This window comes from Electrona antarctica (genome assembly GCF_951216825.1).
Source record: "Electrona antarctica genome assembly, chromosome: 13".
Lineage (NCBI taxonomy): Eukaryota > Metazoa > Chordata > Actinopteri > Myctophiformes > Myctophidae > Electrona > Electrona antarctica.
In genome coordinates, this window is record NC_136794.1 from 9,959,994 (window position 1) to 9,987,565 (window position 27,572).

The 27,572-nt window shown below is 42.6% G+C and overlaps 1 protein-coding gene across 2 annotated transcripts in view; it reads left to right on the forward strand.

Moving 5' to 3' along the window:
- The window catches only part of dachd (dachshund d), an 84,058-nt gene that overhangs the window by 25,115 nt on the left and 31,371 nt on the right, over nt 1–27,572 (forward strand). For both annotated transcript variants that reach the window (XM_079519052.1, XM_079519053.1), the window contains exon 2: nt 8,529–8,644. In XM_079519052.1, the coding sequence (XP_079375178.1) occupies nt 8,529–8,644 (116 nt within the window). The remainder of the gene's footprint in view (nt 1–8,528; nt 8,645–27,572) is intronic.

Consider the following 27,572-nt stretch of genomic DNA (forward strand, 5'->3'; position numbering starts at 1 on the left):
TAATTTATTATTACCCCGGCAGAAAAAAGACATGTTATAACATAAAGGTCTAAAGTAGCCTCTGTCTTGCATTTAGCCCCATCCCGCTTTCAAAGTTACTTGAGAGGACAGGAGAAATAATTGAAAAGTGCAGCTGGACTGTGTACAATCTTGTAAGGGATGCCTAGAAAATGAGATTAATCAGTGCACAGACATTGTGGGGAAAGTTTGTACTGAATGGCTGACAGTCCTGCTCTTTCTCTCATTTCAAATGTTGGCAGGCTAGCAGGCAGCTCCAAGGGAAATGCGCTCCTTTCATACTTGAGTAATTGATGAATTGTATGCAATATGCAAATGAGAATCCATAAATCTTATGAATGACAGCTTAATTTATGTGAGCCTTAATGAATGCAGGATTAGATTTTAATTAAATATCCTCAAAGGCACCCTGACTGGGTAAGTTTTTAAAGCCTTGTTTTGAAGACTTGTTTCATATGCATCGCAGTTCATGAAAAAGAGAGATCAGTCAGAGTGGTTAGATGAAATTTCCTCACAGCTTGAAGATAAGACCTGTTCTGTTTTTGCTATACCAAAGGCACTTGCAATTAATAAATATTGGAGCAAAATCATATCTACAAATCTCATTTAGTCTTTCCTGGAACTGTTCATTCTCATACATTTGATTAACTGCATTTACTTTAAGCGCTATCTGATTTCTAACATTTGGTACAGTATCTTTTTAATTAAGAGAATCATCCATTAGGCATGGAAAAGTCAACCAATTAGGCTTTCCTCATCAATTCCCGTGATGTAGGAAGTCTGCTTACTCATTATCAGAGGCTGTCGACGTGATACTAAACAATCTCCAACTCTGTAGTTATGGGATGTACAATTACGAAATCAGCTTTTAACATTAATGATGCATGGGAATAATCAGCAGTTTATCACATATTAAGATCTTTTTTTTTTAAGACTCTGTTTCACAGTCGAGAGGCTTCAAACGTCTCGTAATGGAGCGTGATTACTCGAGTAAGCCCTTTGTAGCTACCGTACGGCATGCTCTCCGCGGATGCCCAGCTGGGAGCGCGTTCCACGGCGGCTACGTAGCAGCCTCGACTGAGGTGAACCGAGGCAGGAGGAAGGACTTTGACAGTGCTCACATTTTCCTCTCTCCATGCCATCCCATCAGGCAATCTGATCGCCCCGCCCCAGCGTGGTCCTAATCAGGGAATGAGCCCAAACAAAGGCACCAGGAAGGCACTCTCCCAACCACCAGTGATCTCAGATCCTTGTACACTGAGGTCCGCACGGGGATCACAGCACAGACAGCACTTTAAACAGGGTTTCAGTGGGATTGATGCTAGCTCTCTCCCCTCTCCTTTGATTCCAACGCCATTTGATCTGTGATATATTGTTCCGTAACAAAAGTTCACTGTTTGCCAGCGGATGCAGCTGTTCCTACTGCTAATAAATAAAAAGTGTGTGTGAGTGCGCGGCGCGCAGGTTTTCTGTTTAGCGCTCTCGCACTCACAAACTCAACAGTAATCCTAGCTATCTGGATCTGATAAGGGCTGATGTGGCTACCTGTGCAAGGCGGCGTTTGACAGGTGCAAGGGAAAGCTGATTGAGATAAACCAAGAATAGGCTCAATGCAAATACAGATAGAGATACAAGATGGGGGTGAGGATAGATGGATGCAGGGGAAAAAAGATGGATGAGTGAATACATTCCCATGTATCACACTGTGAGCTCTCTGTGAGATTATGATCATCACCACCAGTAGACTGCCAAGGTCAGCAGGAAATATAGATCTGTTTCGCGTTGAAGGCAACATTTATTCCAATCACTTTCGGGAGCGTTTTTGGATTATTTTCTTTTTTTTTTCTTTTTTTTACAAATGTTTTTTGTTTTTCATTTTCATTTTTCAATTTCATCCGTCAAAGTGGTCGCGCGCGCTCACCGTTCACGTCCGACATAAACACTGGCATGTCCATTATCACTTTCAATAACACCGGGCCTCGTTTTCCACTTTATTCTCAAACAAAGAAAACAAACAGCAGTGGCTCGTTGTTGGCGAAAATAATTCATTTTTATAATTAAAGTTAAACATTTCATCATTCACCTCCACCAACACACCATTATCTTATCTGCAGCGATTGTAAATTGCTAGTAATATACCGCAGCCATGTTATCCCTGTCTTTCAACAAACACAGATAACCTCTCAGGAGAGTTGCATGCATATTGTTAAACTGTTTGATTGAACCAAATCGGAGGGAAAATATAAACTCAGCGTTTTTCGGGCCCCTGGACAGTCTGGGGCCTCAGGATTTCTGCCTGACCTGGCAGTTAAAAGGTAAGGAGCTGCTTTGTTTTATCAATAGGACCTTGTTTTCATGGCTGGTCACCACCTCAGCAAACCAATCAATGGGGCATGCTCCGCTATCGCTCGGAGAGAAATGAAAAATAAACCCCAGATAATCCTTCAGTTAAAAGGTTACTCTGGGCGATAAAAGCTATTTTGTTAATTTATTTACTCTCTGCACTGGAGAGATAAAGAAAAGGAACAATTAGGGAATTCTAGGTGAGAGATTTTAAAAGGGCAATGACATTGGGTTAATATTTTATAAGGCCTGATTGGCAGAGACCTGGAGAGGGCCTTTTGTTTACACAAGCCCCAGACGGAATGATTCACTCGCTTGTTTTGGCCGACTGGGCGGAAATGGAATAAATATCTTCATCCTTACCTTTTAGAGACATCAAACAAAAGACTGAGATAAAAGGTTAATGGCTCAATCATAGGCAACACAGGAAATAATATTATGCTCTTTCCCCTGCAAACTGGAGCCCACTGTTGACTTAACCAGGTTGAATTCCTAAAGATATCAAAGGATGGGAGGGGCGGATGATTGTTGTTTGTAACCGAATCCAGTTGGGGGAGTAGGGTGCTTACTTGGGCTAAACATTGCATTTGTGGTTTCAATTGATTTATAACGGATCATAATCGGCTGCATTAACGGCATTCTGGGTAATAAGATCTCGGTCGCTGCTTCCGTCGACAGAAATGGGTCTGATGGCGAGATGTCAGAATTTCTCGCTGCGAGATCAAACCCCCCACACACACACACTCGTACTGATATTATACCTCTTATTATACCTATCACCTCGTGTTGGCTTCCTGTAAACTGGGTGAGAACATGAATTTAATTATTGAGCTTTTATTGCATTGTTGCGTTGAAATTGGACCTGCGTGGAGTGTATTGTTGGGCCCTGGGTAATCTGATTGCCTGTGCAGCGCAGTGTGTTGGATAGTATCAGGTTCCAGTCAACTCTGCTGGGTCAACACGGAGCCGGGCCCATTAAAGGAAGTCTGGTTCAGGGAAAGTTCACCCACTATTTTCTTTTCACCATGGCAGCAAAACAAAAAAAGAAAGAGAGAGAGAATAGATGTGTAACATATTTGTGGCCCCTGGCCCAGGCCCTGGTGGGGGCCTATTTTGTTTCCTTAATTGAAGCCAGAGACATTGAGGCCCCTGGATATCTTTAGTATAAACATAAATATAGGCGGGGGAATATGATTGTTTGACGATTTGACCTCGAAAAATTAAAATATCTGTGTCCGAATGAGCCCAATATAAAACTTTTGGCAGGGTTCTTTTTATTTTTTCTAACATTATTTCAAGAAGGAAAAGAGAAAAGATAAGAAGAAGAAAAAAAACACAACAAGACAAGACAAGACAAGACAAGACAAGACACAAAAAGACAAGTTGAGAAGAGGCAAAAGGGGAGAAGAGAATTCCCAACCAAAATTCCAATCATAAATCCAGTTCCATCTTTTTTTTCTAAAATAATGGCCTAGTTTGAAGCCGTTTCTGTGCCAGGGCTATTTAGGGAATCAGCATCTGCCACTTGATAAATAGCCTGGCTCTTTTGTTTGAGGCCAGGTTGAGTTCCTCTCTGGACCCACAGCTTATTAGCCTGGATGGGTCCATGGCCACCACAGATCTGGATCAGTGTTTGACTGCACGCCTCGTCTGTTGACTCCATGGAAGCCAAACATATCGGTGAAGGAAAATCCTGCCAGAAATCATTCAGAACTTAAATTGTGTTGAATAATGTACGGACATAGCCTTTGTATAACCTGTCTATAATGCACTGCTACTGGACCATTTCAGACTAGTACTATTCACCCACCGCAAGGGAATTAGATAACATTTCTTCTTGAAAAGTAGCCACATATGCTTGAAGAGTCCTTCTTCCAAAGCTCCTGTTCAGTTCAGTCAATGTCCAAGCGTCCATGGCTGGTTATGGTATGTTGCAAATGTGGCTTTACCCATTTAGGCCTGACGTCAAAATTAAAAAAAAGTCTTCTGAAAGAATATATATTCAAAGATTTGTGCGCATTTTCACGATTTTTCAAAAATAGCAGACCTACAAGCTCGTAGCGCGCCACTCGGTGGCGCGCTACGAGCTTGTGGATCTGCTATTTTTCAATAGCTAAAGTATAACAGTATAATACACCAGGCATATTCCCTTGCAACAGCCTATCGTTACCTCTGCGTAACTGGATCTTTGTACCCCAAGTTAAGATCTTCTAACGTGATCTAAAGTTGATATGACACTTTTTTTCCTTTGTCCATTCAAGTTTTCTTTTTTTTCCCCTCCTGCTTTTAGTATTGTTGGTAAAAAGGCCTTTTTACCCATCACAGGCCCTCCATTGAGGTCTTTCATAAATAATTCAGCCAGAGTACAAGTGAAAGTGATGACAGCAAAACTGTCTGCGATCTCTCCCTCTCATAAGATCAAAGAGGTGCTTCTATAGAAATAGGAATTACATTTCGAGACATCCCTAGGTTGAGCGGCCACTCGTTTCTTCCCCCCTCGCTCTCTCTCTCTCCCCTTCTCTGTCCTCTCAGTTCACCCTTTCCATGCTCTCAGTCCACCTCACTTGTGTGTTTTCACTTCAATGAAACACCGTTGGACGAAGGACTACTTTTAGTCTCTCTCTCTCTCTCTCTCTCTCTCTCTCTCAGTCACCTCTCTCTCTCTCTCTCTCTCTCTCTCTCAGTCACCTCTCTCTCTCTCTCTCTCTCTCTCTCTCTCTCTCTCTCTCTCTCTCTCTCAGTCACCTCTCTCTCTCTCTCTCTCTCTCTCTCTCTCTCTCTCTCTCTCTCTCTCTCTCTCTCTCTCTCTCTCTCTCTCTCTCTCTCTCTGTCAATTCAATTCAATTCAATTCAAAGGGCTTTATTGGCATGAGAAAACATACGTTTACATTGCCAAAGCAGAAAGCACAATACAACAATACAGCAATACAATCAAAACATAAAAATATGTACATTTGAACGTCAGAATCTTCAATAGATCAATTTCTATATTGTACCAAGATCACTGGATGCAGGTATAGTGCAGGAATATACACAATGATTAGTCTTTAGGGTGGTTGTGTTCCGTTTGATATCCTTCTCCTATCACAGCAACTCACAAATCTTGCTGCTGTGTTTGCACATTGTTGTACTTCGCCCAGCAGATATGGGAGTTTTTTGTCATTGGTCATGTTTTCAAAATCTCCGTGTGTGGTTGTAATCTGTGGGAAGTATGTGTCTCTGATGTCTTGGTACACCTCTCTCTCTCTCTCTCTCTCAGTCACCTCTCTCTCTCTCTCTCTCTCTCTCTCTCTCTCCGTCACTTAACACCACTGACGTAAATAAACCTCACATAAAAGCATGCCTGAATAAATTCAGTTATAGCAACAGTATATGACAACACAACCACATATATCATCATAGCTACTATACATGGTATAGCAACACATTGTATGTGTCGGTAAAATGCTTCACTGGTCATGCATGTAAAAAGGAAACAAATGGTAGTATAAATTACTTTTTTAATTAGTTATTTATTCAATAGTTACTTTTGAGTAGATTACACATTTTGTTCATTATAAGAACGGTTCTTCAAGGTATCGGTGAATACAAATGTTTCGAGGTCTGGTTGAAATGATTAAGGAGAGAGAGGTTAATCAGTTTCGCAAGACAGGCAAGAAAACACAATAGCAATACAGTAAATAAATTGCCCAAACATTTTATTTAATTAATTACACCTTTGGTGGCTTGCCATTTTGGGCGGGAACCCCTTTTGGTGTTAGCATCATGTTATGCTTTAGCTATTGACAAATAGCAGATCTACAAGCGCATAGCGTGCCACCAGCTTGTAGGTCTGCTATTTTTGAAAAATCGAAGAACGACTGACATAGAAACATAGCTTTTTCAGAAAACTGTCAGGATGTAGAAGACATTTTTAGAATCTGATCTCCGGTCAAAATGGGTTAATGGCCTACTCAGTCTACTGTGTAACATGTTTGAATTTTTTAACAGTGATGAACTCAATTGTTTGTAAGTTGGCAGTAAATTACAGAAACGTGTATTTTGTATTTGTTTTAAGAATATTCATAAATACATACATTTAATAAGTGGGTAATAGTATCAGAATCGGTATTATCTTTCTTTCCCGGTGATGTTTTGCGTATTAATGCTTGTTTTTGTCTCGGTGATGTTGGTGCATTAGAGACATTTCTAAAAAATTACAAAGATGAACATAGAGATGGAAGCTAGAAACTATATACAACAAGCAATATAATATGATATGGACAGCATTGGTAAATAGATAACTACGTATGAACTGTTGCACTTGTTGAAAGGGAACGGTAGCATATACATTGCACTCAATGATAAATAATTGAACTGTAGCACTTGTATACAAATCAAGTGTACTCACACAGAGGGTAGCAACATGTACAGTACAGTACACCTACATGCAGTAGTGTTGTTCCGCCGTAGTCTGAAAACCCACCTTTTCAGACTCCACCATGGCCCATAGCACTTACCCTACCCCCTTAGACAGCACTTTTAGACTTAGATAGCATTTGATACAGACTTATAGCATGTTATGTAGACAGCACAATAATTGCATTGTATGTAGTCATAGCACTTCATAGTATATATGTACAGCATAGTATAGTATATATGTATAGTTTATATGTACAGTGTCATTATATAGATATGTTCTAGCTACGTTCTTAGCTTACCTTACGCATGTTTCTTGATAAATGCATTTTATATATGTGATGTATTCTCATGCTTTTTGTTCTTGCTTAATGTAAGTCGCTCTGGATTAAGAGCGTCTGCTAAAGGCCTAAATTGAAATTGTAAATTGTTGTATTCTGGTGGCTAACTGTATCGACATACAGTATGTTAGAGGTGGAATAAAACCTATGAGTAAGTGAGTGCCACTGTAAAGCTTAGATTGGACAATTGTATCTAAAAATAATAATGTAAAATGATATATTGACCAACTAGGGCTGGTCAATATATCCATATCGTGTTATGATGAGATATTGTCTGGGATTTTGGATATCGTAATATGTATTTTCCTGGTTTTAACCACTTTAAGCCCTATTCTATACATAAGCAAATAATGATAAATGTCTAGAACAATCTTGTCTGACGCTCAGCCCTACTTGTAACCAATAAGTCACCAGTGTCATGTCACAGTAATTCATTTTCAGCACAGACACCTAGTTCACAAAGAACACACCTCCGTAGAATCCCCATCCCCTTGATTATACTGTATGCTCGTTGCATCTCTCTTCCCCCATAGGCTTTTTCGTTGTAACTAAAGCCAGCGAAGGAGGTATTGATTGTAACTCGAAGCTGTATTAATAAGTGAATGAGTAAGATGTGTGGAAATTTCAGGAGTGTATCTAGTGTGTAGCTTTGAGGGCCCTTTTTCTCCTCCGCGGCGAAGGTGGCACGGTCATTTATCACGGCTGGATCTGTGCCCCTCGTTTGGTGTAATAAAACTCCCCCATCAGAACCGTCCAACAGGTCTGAATCACTCTGTCACACCACCTTCCAGCTAAGGCGCGCATTAAATCAAGCAAGCAGAACATTTCCTAAGGCAGCCATTGCCTTTTAATTTCCTGAAGAACCTTAAAATATCATTCATTACCAGAACTACACATATTTGGCTTTTAAAAGTCTCATAAATCAATAGTGGCCTGACTGCAATAATTATAACAAGTTAACATGTAATTTCCAGGCCGAGGGGCCGCTCGCCGGATTTTAGCATATGCAAACAAGGCAATTCAAATAGTGGTGGGGATATTAATACGGAGGAACAGGTAACGAGGTACGGGTTATGAATTATGCATCAAAAAAAGTGGTTGATCTTCAATAAAGGAAATGAATTCACCGTGTAATCTAATTAGTTATGGAAGTCTATTATGTTTGAGCTGCAGAAAGCAACTGTCCTTGAAAAGAAATGTATTTACAGTACATGTTAGCTCTTTGGAATGGAATTGCATTTTGGAGTGGTCCAAATGTTAGCCCCCCCTCCACCCCCCACCACCTCCCTCCACCCCCCCCTAACCCCCCCATTCCCCACCTCCCTCCAGTCTCCCAATATTCCTTTCTCTCTCGTTGCCTCCCTGTTGTTCTCGTTTTTCACTCTCTCTCTCCTCTCTGTTGGGTTGTGTCTCTACTCTCTCTTCCAGTTCCAGACCGGGTCGGCCTCCTAAGAGAACCCAGAGCGTGACATCAGAGAACCCCCACATCATGAACCCCCACTCAGTACCTGGCCTCATGTCCCCTGGCATGATGCCACCCACAGGTATGGACAACCATGGCTTCTGTCTACTGTCTCTGCTGTCCCTGCTGCTATTATGTCACGCACGCACGCACGCACGCACGCACGCACGCACGCACGCACGCACGCACGCACGCACGCACGCACGCACGCACGCACGCACGCACATTCACACAGAGAGCACAGTCTCCCTACCAGTGGCCCCCTCAGCATCCTGCTGTTTGTCCTCTAAATGGCAATAGGACCAAAGTGACACATGCACCCAACCACCAGACACCAGCCGCTCACCCGTTTACCAAGAGCAGATTCTCTGCTCAGCCCACCGGAAAAAATGAAGACGAGGTAGAATAAATTGGAGTGGAGATCTTTTCCCTCAGATTATTCCAGTAGATGTTGCTTTTTTTGCCTTGAGTGCATTCTAATTAGCGCGATTAAATCCACTCCACTGGTGTATGTGCATAGGCAGTGTGGTGGTGGTGATGCTAAAGCAAGCTTTATCAGCACAAGAATCAACAACAACCGTTTGTGCCCTAACTTACCCCGGGGGCAAATCTTATTGCAGCTAATGCTTTTGTTCTATTTGTGGCGGGTTACATTGTGACTGCTTTGATGTCGGTTGGCTGAAAGTGCTCTAATTTGCATATTTTGCTATCCATCCTGCTTCATATGTCTTTAATGATATTGTAGCTGTTGAAAGGGTCTCCTTGAATGCTCATTTCATGTGCGATTGCATATTGTATTTAACCAACATTAATGGTAATATAAGGAAACGTTTTGCATTGCTGACTGATCTCTATTGTTGAAAACGGATTTAAAAAAAACAATCTGACCTCGCTCGTTTCTTTTTTTTTTAATGGCATGAGAGACTTGTTATTTATTTTTTATTTTCTTCCTTGAGAAAAGAGCAAAGCAACGTCTGCGAGGTGTTTGAAATTCAATAGTACACAGAGACTGGGCCATCCTTAACCATGCCGAACAATGAAGGCTCACAGACCAGAGTCCGCTTTGAACTCTGGGAATGGGGTGAGGTCACAGCCTATCTGTATCTTACTGAGGAAGGAGAACTTAACCCATTTAGGCCTGGCGTCGAAATTTAAAAAATGTCTTTTTAAAATTCTGAAAAGCCTCATGTTTCTATATCAGTGGTGCTCAATATTTCATGTCAAACACCCCAACAATTATATGTAATTGGCTGCCGACCACCATTTGAAAATGTTGTTCCAGGGACGCCCCCCAGAAGCAAAGATTTGAGTTAAAAACGTTCGTTCTGAAAAAATATATATTCCAAATGTGCGCCACATTTTCACGATTTTTCAAAAATAGCAGATCTACAAGTTCATAGCGCGCCACTCGGTGGCGCGCTATGAGCTTGTAGATCTGCTATTTTTCAATAGCTAAAGTAATGCTTAAAACACCAAAAGGGGTTCCCGCCCAGAACGGCTTAAAGGCCACAGTGAACACGGAGAGGGACAATGATGAGAAAGACCCGTGTTATTTAGTGGAACATAAAGCAACAGAGAGGAAAAAAAAGCCTTTTGATATCATCCCCTTTAAGCCCAGGGGGACTCTATGATCTTGACATTTAGTCAGGGTATTCAGGGGACAGAGATAAAGTAATTGAGGATTTCGATCCTCTCGTAACTGCCTCTAGCTGCCTACTGTAAGTGTTGGCTGAGACACGACGTTCCTACCAATTTTCTGATTTTCTAATTAAAAGGTTTATTGTTTGGATTCCAATGCGTGGGGGGTGAATGTCATGTAAGTTACACTTTTGTTTTGACACATTAATGATGTTGTTGTGAAAATGAAATCTATTCTAAATAGACGACTAATTCATTTTTTTCCCCTCTTGGGAACCCAAAACATATTTATTGATGATAAAAACTGACACGAAAGCCCGTCTTATACAGTCACACTGGTACGTCATGTCACATTATGATATATCAGAGCGGTTTGCCCGTTCACATGGCATACAGATACAGACCAGGATCTGATGGCTCCGTCTGGAAGCATTACCGATACTCTGGGACACGGTACATGTGAGGAGACACTGCGCCATTTAATTTAGCCTATTTAGGCCTAACATCGATCAAATTTAAAAAAATGTCTTCTAAATCCTTTCTGAAATACCTATGTTTCTGTATCGGTGGTGCTCGATGTTTCATGTCAAGGACCCCAAAAATGATATGTACAGTAATTGGCCACCGACCCCCATCTGAAATTATGTTATTCCAGGAACCCCGCAGAAGCAAAGATCTGAAAAACGTTCGCTCTGAAAGAATATATATTCAAAGACTTGCGCCGCATTTTCACGATTTTTCAAAAATAGCAGAGCTACAGCTACAATCTACAAGCTCATAGCGCGGCACCGAGTGCCACGCTATGAGCTTGTGGATCTGCTATTTTTCAATAGCTAAAGCATAACACAATGCTTAAAAAACACCAAAAGGGGGTTCCCGCCCAGAACGGGTTAGGCAATGGAATCGAGACAAACACCCCATGAAATGTTTTGTTCGCAGTGGCATGTCATTTCCCTCCCGGTGTTACTATTTGCAAATGACTACCTGCTGGTGCCCCTGATGGGCCAGACCTCCTCACCACCATGCAGAGCAGCTGAATACATTCAGCCAAAGTTTTGCACACACACACAAAAAAAGAGAAATAATTAGCAATCGGCAAATTGCTGGCTCCAAACAGTCAGTCGAAGAATACGACTATGAGAAGATGAGGGAGCGGAAGATAATGAACAAACAGAAGAAAAATACACACACACACACACACACACACACACACACACACACACACACACACACACACACACACACACACACACACACACACACACACACACACACACACACACACACACACACATCATTTGGTTGGTTGTCACAGAGAGATTTCGACTCTCATAGTGAGCATGACTCTGCATGCATTAATCCTGAAATTGTTTAATTTGGAAAGCTGCTGGAAGAATATCTTTTGCCACAAAATTATAATTTGACAGAATTCTAGCCTGGGTTCCACCCTGGTTTGCTGCGTTCTGCCACAAATCTGAAAATGTCACTTCGCAACTCAGTCTGGACAGTCTCCTAATCTCCAAGGTAGGCGGGACATATGAAAGGTTGAAATGGAACCGTGGCTTCTCATTGGTCTGTGGTGCGGGTTGAGGAAAAACACCAGTTTGACGTTGTATTAATTATCCCTTCACTAAGTCCCTCCCCAACCCATCCTTGTCCAATAGGCACGTTAGCAGTGAAGAAAGCTTGACCTGCATAGTAACCGTTGCTAAACTATTTGGATTGGCATTGGACAATCGCTTTTTTGGGGTGGGATTTAGTGAAGGGCTAATTCACAACTGTGCATCTACTGCTGTTGTCCTGCAACGTCCCCTTATCAGTCACCAAACTCACCCCACACAGCCATCTGTTTGTTTTGTACTACTGAATCTGACAGTGGACTACTGAATCGTTTACATTTTACTGTAGGTTTTTACTCTCAAGTCTCGAACGGCCCTAACAGTGAGAAGCATGGACAGAGTGGCGCTGGCTGACGTACAGTTGGGTGCCACCGATATTGTCCCTTATCATTTGACCCATTTAGGCCTGACCTCAAAATTTTAAAAAATCCTTCTAAATCCTCCAGTTTTCTGAAATAAATATTTTCACGTTTTTTCAAAAATAGCAGACCTACAAGCTCGTAGCGTGCCACTCGGTGGCGCGCTATGAGATCTGCTATTTTTCAATAGCTAAATTATAACAATGTTTAAAACACCAAAAGGGGTTCCCGCCCAAAATGGGTTAACTGTCCTTTTGCGCAGATCACGCAAACCTCAGCAAAAAGAAAAGGACAATATCGATGGCCTCCAACTGTATCAGCAACAACGTGGCTACGTAACAGTTGACGTTATGAAACGCGAGTCAAGCAGCCTCTGTCCAGACTGAGTAGCGAGTGACAATTCAGAATCACGGAACGCAGCGATTCAGGCTGGAACCCAGGCTAACAGAATTCAGCCTTGAAAGAACAAATATTGGCATAGGTTTGGCATTCAGGCTTTCAAGGTCTAATACGATATATACCATCATCTACAATATATTGGATTAGGGACTGGTCGTTATTTGTCAAAGGTTGGCATGATGCAAAACGGGGCATATATTTTTTTGAGCGTTACGGGGTCATGTTTTTTATTTGCTTTAGTGGGGGTTATACAATTTTAAATTGTTGAATTTTGCATTTTAAAAATGTATAGGTTTTTTTGTTGTACCTATCTATTTTCAAGTTTTCTCTGTATGGCGAGTCTTGGCGACTCGACTTGCAAGTTGGTATCTCCCATTTGTGCGCATGCAAAAAGAACAGATCTACAAGCTAACAACGCATCGCTTGGCGACATGTTGTTAGCTTGTAGATCTGTTGAGTTCTACCAGCAAAGGTCCCTCCCCGTTTTAAGTGCTTGCTGCTCTCGCCTCTTGGCAGAGTTTGGACAGACAGACACGCGTCGCAGACACACTATTATATTGGTCTGGTCGAATTTCACAACAGGATGTTTTATTGCGATTAAAACAAATCCTGGTGCGTAGGGGGCGAGGGGTGCCCAGCAACTGGTGCGTAGGGGGCGAGGGGTGCCCAGCAACTGTGGCTATGTGGCATAACTAATGTATACGCAGTACGCACCTCGAACATAGCCAATCTACAAGCTCACAATGCGTCGTGTCCTCAACATGTTGTGAGCTTGTAGATCTGCATCTGCTATGAGTGCAACGGCCACGAAGTAGCCAATAAATCTATATGGTAAGGATCATCTGAATCCAGTTTCATTGCAATCTCAAGAGAACATGTTGGTGAGTTTAGGCTATATGGATGGAAGTCGATTGATTGATTGATTGATTGATTGATTGATTGATTGATTGATTGAATAGTTTATTGAACATAAATGTATAAACAGCAACATGATAGCACCAAAAAAAAGTCCTTGCTGTCCTTGGCAAAGTTCGGATGTCATTTGTCAACGTTCCTGGCGAGAGTAGGGTTGCCACCTTTGAGATCTTGAAATAAGGGACACTCTTTACGCCTGCCACGGCCTTGCGGCGCAGGCGTGTGCGGCAAGGCCGGCAATAGGTTGAAGCAATACGTTGAAGCAATAAGTTGAAGCAATAGGTTGAAGCAATAGGTTGAAGCAATAAGTTGAAGCAATAGGTTGAAGCAATAGGTTGAAGCAATAGGTTGAAGCAATAGGTTGAAGCAATAAGTTGAAGCAATAAGTTGAAGTTTCCCTTCAACTTATTGTTAACGCTATCCACAACTTTTGAAGTAGAATTTTGTTTTCCAAATGAGCATAACAACATAAAGAGTTCTGATTGTGAATCCGAGTGGTTCTTTAAATGGGCACAATATTTAATTATATTGATTTATATTTATATTAGACTTTAAAACTCAACATTATTAAACAATCAACTATAATAGTCTACTGAAATAGCAGGCTAACCTATCCCCACATCAGCAGCCAAGATGTGGGCTATTGGGCAGGTATTAGAAATACTACTGACATGACATCTTGTAAAAACACGGATAAATAAGATGATAAATAATATAAGGTCCCATACCGAATCGATCTCAGGAGATGTTTGTCAAATGTCAAATGGATTTCGCCCTTACTGGATGTTTGGGTCATGAAGAACTGAAAATGAACTGAACATGAAGAACACGAAAAGATGAAATTACCTACCTAGGTTCCATCATGGAGTCAAATCTTTCCGGTGATAAAATGGCCACCAACGTAATCAAAAAAGTCAACCAAAGAACAAGTTTCCTATACAGGATCTCCTCACTGGTCAACAAAAACACCTTGAAGACCCTAACAGGAGCCCTCGTACAAGGTTTCCTCGACTATGCATGCACCTCCTGGACGGTACCACAGCACCTCAAAGGCCCTTAAAACAAGGCTCCAGACTTCCCAAAACAAACTGGTCAGGCTACTACTTGGCCTCACTCCCCGAACCCACCTGGCTGGAATGGCTACAGGACTCTATACTAGGAGCCCGCGGACCCCCATTAGAAAATATATGCCAGCGACCCCCATAAGAGAGGATTTTTACGCAGTGATTCTCAACCCATTTAATTTCAAGTACCAGTTTGACATGCATTAGTCTACGGACCCCCAGTTAATGGCATTTCTATCTCTGGGCCCCCAATTCATATTGTAAAATCAATGTTAATTTAACTCTGAGGGTCCATTTGGTTCCATTTGTACACTCAGAGTTACAGACCCATAAGGGTCCATTTGGTTCCAAACTATCATTTAGCTGGGGACCCCCTGGAACTCCCTCAAGGACCCCTGGGGGTCCCCGGACCCCACTTTGGGAACCACTGGTTTAGGCTACTTTAGGTACTGTGTGCCTCCTGCTAGAACAATTGTGCTGACTTTAATATTTCCTGTGTTTTGTTTTGTTCATTATTGTTAAATTCAGTGTTGACGTGTAGAGGCTATTTAGGAAAATAAGGAACAAACTGTGTTCCTTATTGGTTCAATAAGGGACGTTTCATTTAATTCTCCAATAAGGGATGATTCTGTATTTTAAGGGACGGGTGGCAACCCTAGGCGAGAGGTAAACAGTGTGCGCTAATGCTAATGATAGGACATGGTTGCAGTGAGTGTGCGCAGGGGCGGAAAGGGGGAGGAAACTGATCATGTAAAAGTGGACGCAGCGGTGGCACAGCTTAACTACATTTATGCTAACAGCTAGCCGCATTAAAAGAGTTAATATAGTGCAGTTTGAATGCAAGGCATCCGACTGCTCTGATACCTTCTGCTGATGATCACATGCCCGATCTACCTTCTGAGACAGTTATAAATACAATGGAGTGTTATTTGTGTGGCATAGGGCAAAGTTATCTAAATCTTCGACCTCAAATTCAATAACATCCATTCATGGGTCAAAGACTTGATCAGCTTTTACTGAGATTAAAGAGATATATCAAATCACACACACACACTAGGTTACCGCAATAGGTTACCAAAACCACACAAACACCACAGTACTGTAATTGTTGATATCCACATCCATTGGTTTAAAGTACTCTATGAAGGTAAAATGCCACAGACGAAAAACTGTCTAAGTCCACACTATTGATCCATAATGTATAAATGATAGATAAGGGTTCAGGACAACGAGGCTTTTTCGTGGAGGGGTCAGAATGACATTTGGACTTAGACTGTTTTTTGTTTTTCGTCTGTGGTACTCAATTGAGTTACATTATGAAATGACCTTCGGTAGAATTTGAAAACATGCCACATCCACAAATAGCCACATGGTTGGCAAGTTTGAATTACCGGTTTCAGGCTTTAGTTCCGACACACCAAACTAAAGGACTGACAGTCATTAGAGCGATAACCTAACACACGTCGGACCAACGCATGTTGGGAGTGACGGGTGATTCCCGCATGTCGGACCTTTGGTGTGTCGGATAAGCGTGTGCACCCCGAATTGCCAGTCCTGGATCTCTCAAACCAGGGACCTTATTATCCCCAGAGAAGAGAATGCCCCTACGCTACGCGCTGCACAACTTTCAAAGTGGTCAGATAGTCATCAGTTCGCTGTGCATTTCACACTACGCAATTCTCTGTAGAGGCAAGGAAGCAACCAGGTGCTCAGGAGGTGTGCCGGTATAAAAAATTAAAAAATAGTAAAAAGGTGCTCCTGGGATCAATCGGGATAACACATATATAGAACAAAGCGGAGATCCGGGCACACTTAATGTTAAAAAGGAGGAAAACTTTATTCATGTTTCGACCTCTACGGTCTTGCCCGGATCTCCACTTTGTTCTACACAATTCTCTGTCTTGAGTCTCTGAGTTGAGAACTCTTTGTGGTTTCCAGACTGCATGATTTATCAGTGTCAGAGGATCACACTCTACACGATTTCACCAGGATATACAGATGCACTATAGAGCGTCGCAGTCCCGCCCCCTACCAGGGCCCAGGAAATGATTCTCCGTTCATTTTCCTCATAGACTTTTCAGAAAGTATTTATTTAAAGACGTTTACGCCGCGGACAAAGCAACTCTTGTCATGACAAATCATGACAACAAACACAATTTTTTGGGCCGAACAAATAATTAGAAATAAGAAGAAACGGCAGGTTACAACACTTTTTTTGTTGTTTTTCTTCTTTGTAATTATTTGTTTGGTCCAAAATATTGTGTTTGTTGTCATGAGTTGTCACGACTCGAGTTGGCTTTGTCCGCGGCGTAACCGTCTTTAAATAAATACTTTTTGAAATGTCTATGGGAAAAATGCATTGGGAATCATTTCCTGGGCCTGGCGTCGTCATGAAAGGGGGCGGGACTGCGACGCTCTATACAGACGAATATTATCTTTGTACATTTTAATGCATTTTCATTCTTAAATGCATTTTCATGTTTGTTTTACTGGATGAGCAACTGTGGTATACAATTTCCCCTCAGACTATTTGACAGACAGACAGACTCACAGGACATAAATTACTGTATAGACTACAACCAGTGTTATAACTATATTTATGTAAAAGATATAAAATAACATCATAATATATGTAACAAATTACATCATTCACTGATCAGGCACTCCTTTAATTTGTTCGTTTTATCTTTACTCAAATATAACACTATATAATAATGACTACACCTCTATTAGTTAATTAATTTGTCCCTCTTCATTTGCATTAACACTGATTAAGACAAATTAATGATTTGTGTAACTTCTAATCGGCGAACCAAGTCAACCAACCTATGTCTAGTGAGCACTGCGGGGGAGGGACGGAGTCGTTTCCTTGGTCGGTGATCAGTTAGATTATTATTTAAAAAATATTCCAATCATGACTAACATTATGTAGGCTACTACCATACTTAGCAATATAAGGAACTATCCCCTCACAGAACCTGCAAACCATACTGGAAAACCCTGTAGCACAAACATTCTCAGATACGCACAACTCACAAGCAGGCCATGGTGGAGGCTACCGTGGAGCGCATTGTCAGAGTTCCGTCAACTGCCACGGTCCATACAGTTTTATAGCGGAACTAACTATATTTAACGCTGCAATATCAATTATATTGCTACCGAAATTTCTGAATCTGAATTTACACACATAACGGTCTATTTATCTATGCATCTATCTGTCAATCTGTTTAAAATAACTTATTCACACAGTCAAACAAGCACCCATGTCCACCTATCCTGTGCGCTCATTGGCTAGCAGTGTGTCTCATGCTCTCAGGTCTGGCCGCAGCAACATTAGACACTGTGTGATTGTCAACCGGTGACATCTCCAGTCCAGATATGGAACCTGAGAGCGCTCAGGGGGGCATACATGTGTGAGCGGCACCCGGTCTTTGAACGAAGAACGACATAGAAAACTGTCTTTAGAAGTGATTTAGTGAAGTGATTTAGAAGACATTTTTAGAATCTAATCTCAGGTCAAAATGGGTTATAGCTGTGTAAACTTTGGTCTTTGAATGACTGTGTATATAGTTTCCGTCCCCACTGTCTTTATTATTTCTGCAGTCGGTTGTAGCATAGCTATTATTAACCGATTTAGACCTGACGTCGAAATAAAAAGAAATGTCTTCTGAAAGAATATTATGTTCAATTTTCAAAGATTTGTGCCGCATTTTTACGATTTTTCAAAAATAGCAGATCTACAAGCTCGTAGCGCGCCACTCGGTGCCACGCTATGAGCTTGTAGATCTGCTATTTTTCAATAGCTAAAGTATAGCATAAGGAAGTGCTGAGGTGCTCTCTTCTTTTATCACCAAATTAAATCAATCACAGTAAGAGGCACAGTAAAAAATCACACCCGTGTGAACTGAGTGGTGTAAGGTCGGCACCCGGCCTTTGAACTGTTTCACACACAGCGAGCAAAGCCTCGAGGAGCAAACCCCTCCCATTTGCCTCCGATCTAGGGCTTTGTCAGCGAGTGTCAAAAAATGTCGGCGAGCGGATAATCGGCGTTAAGATCTTGCAGTGTGAACAGAACGGCACCACTGGGGAGATATGGTGTACATATGCTTATACTGTATATTCTGTAGCATGCATTATACCCCGCCTAATTCAGCACATTCCCCATTGTACATTCCCTGTTGTGCTATTTTGTTTTCTTCCATGTTATTTTTGCTTTGTTTTATCCAATACAGTACTATTGTTCTTATTATCTTGTGTATATTGCATTGCTGATGCTGCACAGCCTTGCAGACCATGTGTCCATGTCACACCTGGATTTCACTGACTGCTTGTACATGTATGAGTGACAAATAATGACTCTCTTGGTCTCTCTTTACACACCTTCTTACAACATGAAGCAGACTGGCGTATTTGTGTCTATTTGCAGTGGTGATACTGTCACCCAAGGCGACCCCCCCCCCCCCCCCCCGCAATGCCACTTTATTTTTGTTATTACAATCACAGGAAACAAAGTCTAATGCATTACACACCTGATGGGCTCAGAGACGGGTGCGTAGCCAGGGATCAACGTGGAGAATAAGAATAAAGTGACCTGCACACCGTCTTCAGGGACACTTTTAGTCAAGCAACGTTTCCGTTAAAACTTAGAACTTCTTCAGGCATCTGATGCTATTTCGATCACAACACAAAACGCAGATGGGCAACACATTGTTTGCAGTTAGAAAAGGGACGGCGGTGGCTCAGGGGTAGAGTGGCTGGATGGTAACCGCAAGGTTGCCAGTTCGAACCCGGGCTCCCCCAGAGTTAGTGTCGAAGTGTCCTTGAGCAAGACTCTGAACCCCTAATTGCTCCTGATGTGCTGGTTGGTGCATGGTTTCCGCTGCCATCGGTGTATGAATGTGAGTGTGAATGGGTGAATGTAATGCACAATCTATGTAAAGCGCCTTGGATAAAGGCGCTATATAAATGCACCATTTACAATTTTAGAAAATGTAAAACGATCAGATTGTACAGTAGCTTACTATTCATTCACATTTTATCCTTCCCGACTTGCATCGTACACCGGTGCCAATATGACTGTATTGAACATGACTATACCAACATGTGGAAAATGTTTTGACACAAACACTTCGCATTTGTTGCACGGCCCTAGTGGCACCGCCTGTTCATTAATAATGGGATCCAGTTTTTAGATTTTAATGTAAGTTTTTAAATCCTTAAATGGGTCGGCACCAATGTATATCCGAGCTTTAACGTGCAGTCAAAAACCCCACAAGGTCGTTGAGGTCTGCTGACCAGTCACTTCTTGTTGTGGTGCCAAAAGCGAGGCTGAAGACCAGGGGGATCGATCGCCCTCCGCTGTAGCCCCCGAACTGTGGAATGATCTTGTACCCCATCTTAGACCTTGCCTTGTCTTTAAATCACACTTGAAAACTCATTTGGCTTTTACCCAGAACTGAGAGTTTCATATTACAGAGTCAAATTCAAATACTGTCTTTTATATTTTGTGTGATGTCTTTTAGCTTCTTATCTATTATTTCCTTACGTTATTTTTTTTTACCCTTTTTTATTGCTTTACTCAGTTTTTAGGCTTATTTTTCTTTTTATTCGGTTATCGATTATTTTACTTAAATAGATTATTATCATAATCAATTATATGATGATTAACTGTTGCAATAAATCCTAACAGAGACAATAGGGTTCCCTGGCCTGGACCACTAATAAAATAAATAATTTCACCCCATGATGCCTTGTCATGCACACCATACGATTTAATTTTCAATAACACATTCTCTGTATCTGCCCCAGGCTCAATTTGAGGAGATTTGTTGTCTCCGCCAGGCCGATGGCATGGGCGAGACTATGATTTGCACCCTGCTGTCCGTCTCTCTCTGTGTGTGTGTGTGTGTGTGTGTGTGTGTGTGTGTGTGTGTGTGTGTGTGTGTGTGTGTGTGTGTGTGTGTGTGTGTGTGTGTGTGTGTGTGTGTGTGTGTGTGTGTGTGTGTGTGTGTGTGTGTGTGTGTCAGTCCGTGTCAGTCCATCAGCTAATCTCCGGAACCGTTGGCCTGAGCGCAATGAAACTATGCACACACACACGCCCTGAATTCTTCATATCAGCCTGTTATCATATCAGCCACCAGGTGGCAGATTTTTGCTAAACAATGTTTTTTAATAACTCCTCGAGATTTTGTCCAAACATCACGCAAATGATTTCTACACAGTATAGTCATCATGTCAACGCGGATCTGTCCGATCTTTCATATTCCATCCTGATCGCCTAATATTGACTTCCAAAGTTTGCAGGATTGTTCTGTTTCGAACAAAATTCCGCAATCATGAACGCAGTGTGTGATATCCGAGAAATGCCACTTGAATTTTTCCACATCAGCCTCATGGTGGTCGATTCGCATTTTTACCTATAACTGCACCGAGCTGCATGAAAGATTCCACGCACAGTCCCCGAAGGCCAAGGGAAAACCTCTTATAGCGCCACTAGAAGGCAGACTTTTTAAAACAAGTTTTTTGTATTACTCGTTCATATTTTGTCCAAACATTACGCAAATCGGTACACACTCTATAGTCATGTGATCAAGTCGGTTCTGTCCGATTTTTGAGGGGCGCTAGCCCCTCCTACTGTATAAACAGCTATAGTGTAGATTCTGTCTTAACACAAACATTAAATGCCATTTACAATGAATGGAGAATTTACGTCATATGTGTCTGAGCAAATCGGCTGTCGGTATGTCTATCGGTATGTCTGTCGGTATGTCTGTCGGTATGTCTGTCGGTATGTCTGTCGGTATGTCTGTCGGACGTCGGTATGTCTGTCGGTATGTCTGTCGGTATGTCTGTCGGACGTCGGTATGTCTGTCGGTATGTCTGTCGGTATGTCTGTCGGTATGTCTGTCGGTATGTCTGTCGGTATGTCTGTCGGTATGTCTGTCGGACGTCGGTATGTCTGTCGGTATGTCTGTCGGTATGTCTGTCGGTATGTCTGTCGGTATGTCTGTCGGACGTCGGTATGTCTGTCGGTATGTCTGTCGGTATGTCTGTCGGTATGTCTGTCGGTATGTCTGTCGGTATGTCTGTCGGTATGTCTGTCGGACGTCGGTATGTCTGTCGGTATGTCTGTCGGTATGTCTGTCGGTATGTCTGTCGGTATGTCTGTCGGTATGTCTGTCGGACGTCGGTATGTCTGTCGGTATGTCTGTCGGTATGTCTGTCGGTATGTCTGTCGGTATGTCTGTCGGTATGTCTGTCGGACGTCGGTATGTCTGTCGGTATGTCGGTGGAAACCCTTGGCCAATAAGGGACCACCATTCTTGGTGACGTCACTGACGTAACTATTTCCATGAAACTTTTCACGGATATTCCCACTAGGGCCTAGGCCAAGGAAGAAATGCCACCATTTTCACCTGTTATAGCACCACCAGCAGGCAGATTTGTGCAAAATGATTTAACAAAATGCCTCGAATCATGAATGCTGAGGGAGAAATGGCACCCTTTTCACAATGGCCTACCTGACCCGGCGGAGACCTGCGCTCCAAGGAGAACTTTTTTCTAGATTTCTTCAAGCATAATACAGGCTATTTAACCATTTAAACCCTAGGCTATATACTTATAGACTTACCTCCTTTTTCCCCTTTACAACAAATCCCTTGCTCCAAACAGCCACTCTACCTGGCACCTGCTCGTCTGCTAATATAGCCAAACCTTAGCATATTTCCGCTGAACGTTGGCCTATTAGGGCATGCCCTGCAGGATAGCCTAGCCTAGGGATGCTAGGGTTCATGTGGTTAAATCTGTGACTAATTCTGATGCATGCACTGGAATGGTGCATTCTTCACACTCTTAACAGGACCAGAGTGGACTATGTGAGCCACATTGTTAACATATGTATCTTTTGCCCTTGACACCAGTTCCATTTAGGAAAGGACATCTTAACATGCTTAGGTTTCCGTTTAATGAAATACCCTTTATATATGTGTGTGTGAAAGCACGTGTGTGTGTGTGTGTGTGTGTGTGTGTGTGTGTGTGTGTGTGCGTGTGTGTGTGTGTGTGTTCGTGTGTGCGTGTGCGTGTGCGCGTGCGTGCGTGCGTGCGTGCGTGCGTGCGAGTGTGTGTGTACGCGTGCGATGCATGCGTGCGTGTGCAACCGTGCATACGGCCACGCACATTGTGTCCATGTGTGCATGTGCCTCTCTGTCTGTGTCTGTGAGTGTGTGAGCAGCACTGGCGTCTTTGCCCCGAGGGGGTTTCTCTGGAGCCTTTCCAGTTGCTGATGCATTACAGGCAGATTGGCCCCCAAATCGGATTATTTGCTGTGGACTGACACCACACTGAGATGACATCTCCTTTAAAGTGGAGAGGGCTTCCACTCACACTCTGCCCACTACTTAAGAAGCAGCTTCAATATAATTCATTTATGTCCTGGATATGGCTTCACCCTTTTGAATAACGCAGGAGTACTGCGTTTACCATTAGAGAAATGAATGTCACCTGCACCTCGCGCAAAAAGGCTGCACACAGTGTACTTTACTTGATAAAGACAATGCTTTCCATTCCTGTCTGGTATGACAACTGCCACGTTTATGCACAACCCCCCCCCCCAACACTGCAGCAAGAGTCGATCCCTTTCCCACGGCTTGGCTTGCATGTGCGGCCATGTAATAGTTATCTTTCCTTTGATGTGCAATTAGCAGCTGCAATGTCAAGAGTGGATCATCTAATCCTGTGCCACTTCAACCCGGTTCAGAATAGATCCAGTACATACACTGGGTGATTTAGTGTCGTTCTTCTATACCCGCCTCCTCTTCCAGTCCACTGCCTGTCATAAGGTTAGCGCGTTCTGTAATTGATACTAAATTTGTCATGATGCGAATAGCACACAGTTCAAGTAGTGCGGCGTACCTAAGAGTCGCGTCGTTCCCCAACCCCAGTTTGTCACTGCCGTGCTGCCAACAGTCCATGCATAAAATTAGGCGGCCATGCTCATTGACATGGAGCGTCTCGTGCCTGCTTAGCCCGCGCGGCCGATGAATAAGGCGTGTTTCCAGCGTTGCCCGCGGTGCAGTGAGTCCCTAACAGAGACAGAAATGGCACAGACACAGCAGATAAGCGCGGGCAAGCGTCGATTTGTCGCCCTATCGCCGATCCGCCAGCCGAGAGAAAGCCATAAAGTCGTTCTTTCTTTTGTGTACTGATGTGACGTTAATCTGATTTTAATTTAATTATGCCAGTTAGTTGCGGAGGGCACAGACATTGGGGTGTTTGTTGTAAGAATGTTCTGACATTGGCACAGGTATGGGGCAGCTAGCATGTTAATTAATGATGAAGATCCTGACAATATGCAGAAGCATGACAGCGTTAAGCTCGTCGTCTGCTGCTTCTGCTGCATATTAATAGATCCTTCATTATTATTTAATATGACAGCTGCTCCAAGGGCTACCATCAGACCTTGTCTCTGTTATCCCCTTTTGGGCGGGAACCCCTTTTGGTGTTAGCATTATGCTATGCTTTAGCTATTGAAAAATAGCAGATCTACAAGCTCATAGCGCGCCACCGAGTGGCGCGCTACGAGCTTGTAGGTCTGCTTTTTTTGAAAAATCGAAGAACGACTGACATAGAAACATAGCTTTTTCGGAAAACTGTCAGGATGTAGAAGACCTTTTTAGAATCTGATCTCAGGTCAAAATGGGTTATTTGCTGTTTTGTGCTCCCCATGTGATGGTGCCATGCTATTCTCTTATTTGTTGAAATGTTCCCTGTGTGTGTGTGTGTGTGTGACATGTGTGCTCGCACGCGCGCGTGTGTGTGTGTGTGTGCCCGCGCGCGTGTGCGTTTTGACATGTATGCCTCTCTCTCCATGCAGCCTTGGTGTTCTTGTTTGTTTTGTGGCCAAGAGGATTCTGTCTTGGCCGTGTCTCTACATTATGAGAGAAGTGCCTGAATCTAAAGGTGACTTTGAAAGAATATAATGTGTCCGGATTGTTTTGTTTGCATGGTAATGAATGCAGATTAGCATCGAGTGGGATTGGGTCCTGTTGACGTTCAGACTTCCCGGTGGCTTAAGCCATTGAGACCTGGAACGCATCCATGTCACGTTAGCGTTTAACCACATTAACCATTAACCCATTTTGGGGCGGGAACCCCTTTTGGTGTTTTAAACATTGTTATAATTTAGCTATTGAAAAATAGCAGATCTACAAGCTCATAGCGCGCCACCGAGTGGCGCGCTATGAACTTGTAGGTCTGCTATTTTTGAAAAATCGTTAAAATGTGCCTCAAATCTTTCCGAAAATTGTCATGATTTAGAAAACTTTTTTTTTTAAATTTCGACATCAGGCCTGAATGGGTTAATAGACTTGTTGCCGGGCGCCAAAACATCTCCCTGCTTCCCCCTTATTACATCCACTGCGTCGAAGTGTGCGCCGCGCGGACGTGACAATTGATCCGTTAAAATGAAACAATTATCAGAACAAAAGGCTTTCGATTCGTCGAGTCTGTCACTTAGTCAAAGGCTGGGTGTGTGGGGGGGGGGCCCGGTGCATAATGATGGATGAAAAATGGAGATGACACGGTTTCACCTGGATCAAATCGATTGGCTTTATTTACCTCGTGGAATGCGCCTGATTTGATCTGCTTCCGCATCATAGACGATTGGCCTTTATTTGAAAAAAATTGAAATAAGAAAAAAATAATGCATTATACTAAAGTATCAATGTTGTTAAGTAGACGGGGAGGAGAGTCTGTGTTCAGTTTTGCGCTCTCAGACTTAAAGGTGTAGGGAAACGGAAATGGTGGACATTTTATTTTGAAGCTTCAGCCTGAAACGTTGGATCTGAAGTTTCTGAACCAATCAGAGCGTCGCATCCCTCCAGGCTATGGGGTCTCAAAGTCTGTGACTTCCTGCACGTGAATTTAGTTTGTAAACAAAAGTGACAGGGAGACTGGGGAAAAGACAGCATATTTATTTCTAACCTATACACAACCTATATACATATTTTAGCGTGATGATTAAGTTAAGCAGCTATAACATGAATTTTAAAGCAGTTTTTAATATTTAATATCATATTGTCTATGTCCCTCAAACTTATTTCTAATGGTTTGACTTTGAGCTTCAATCACCACTCTGATATAACCAGTCCATGGCATTTCTTTTTTTCTTTTTTTACTTCGGAAGCTGTTTTAGCTGCAGTATCACAATGTCCTGAGGTGGTGGGGGTGCTGATATGCAACTTATTTAATATTTGAGTCATTATAATACTGATGCTAGATAAACACAGGCTTGTTTCCATTCCATGCCAGCTTGGAAAATCAACAATGGCGGACATTGTAAACAAAGTGGAAATGACATTTATATGACAAATGCGACCAAATCAGTTGAGCTGTTTCTGAGAGCAATTTCCATACAAGGCCCTATATGAAGAGAAATCCAGATTTTTCAAAATTGCATATTTGTGGGGATAGAAAATACACAGGGAGCAAAAAACACAAAAGAAATTGAAAAAGTTGAATTTTATGTTGTAGGTCCTTTAAAACAAGTAATACACTGTCTGGAAGGATGTCATCTTGAATTGGATTAAAAACAGAGTAGTTCTTTAATCAAAACCAGCTGTGGAATAGCACAACGAAGCATGGGAATCAAACTGGTGAGCTTCATTTTTATTGGCTTTTATCGATGTGTATCTCTACACGTCATCACGTAGCACGTTTTCGTTTTCAGGAAGTTATTAAAAAAATATTTTTATGGACTTTTGATATAAAATCACACAGAAATGAGAATGTGCCCATTTTTTTGGCATCCATTGTTAGGTATGCCCATAATGATGACCATGGATGTGGTCTAAAAGTGTGAAAAACGTATTCTTCATTTCACTACACCTTTAAGTTCACCCGTTGTGCCCGTGTGCACGCCGGGCCGCACGTGCATGAGCATCATCACGTGCATGAGCATCGTCACGTGCGTGAGCATCATCACGTATAGCGCCACTGCGGCACAACACCTCTGAGCGGCGCCTGATTTGTGGAGGGAATTTATCACACAAACAACCCCAGAGGTGATTTCAATATTTACTCTGGGCCGCGCGGTCTGTTCTGCATACGTCTCATTTGGAAAACAGTTGACTCTTGGCCCATTATACACAAATGAAGGCTGACCTTCAGACTGGGCAGAGGCCACATTCATTATGTGGAGAAGTATCACCTTCTTATGAGGCAGTGGCTTCTCTCTCTCCCCCCCCTCCCCCTGTTCCGTTACTCTATGCATATGGAACAGCCAGCCAGCAGCCAGGGCCCCACATTGCAAACGAGAGGGCCCTTCTCTGACATGATGCATACTGTACGTCAATATGGTACTGATGTATTTTAAGATGCAAACAAGGCTTTAAATTATATGCACCTCCATGTCAGCGGCTCAGAGTGGCTCTCGCCATCTGCCTATCAGCTGGGAAGGAGAGGAGAGAGGGTGTCCGGGCCGTGCGTGAGCGTGTGTGTGTGCGTGCGTGTGCGTGCGTGCGTGCGTGCGCGTGAACATGTATCTATTAGAGCCACATGTTCGATTTCTACTTCTCCTTGTACTCACGTCTCGCCTCAGATGTATGGCTAATAGCTAGCTCTTGAGTCCCATCACTGAGACGTGACAGCTTAGAGATGATAAACGTAGGCATGGGCTTGTTCTGCGTCAAACATAAGGCAAAACCTGCATATCAAGTATATAAAGAGGAGCCGGATTCATGCCTTGGCGACAACGTGCGGCACGACGTCTCTCTCTCTCTCGACAAAAATAACATGCAACTCAAGTCCAGTACGAAATGTCTTATTTTTGTCGAGCGACACGTCGCACGACACATAAATCAAGTTTTAAGCGGTCTCGGCAAAAGAGCAGATGATTATGCTATGCCGTGGATATGAGCGATTCTGCTATAACAGTCACATTCTCTGTTTTCTCTTCGTGTGTGTCTTTGAAGGCGTTTTTTTTTTTTTACCGGGGTAGGTGGGGAGAGCCGTGGTGTAGT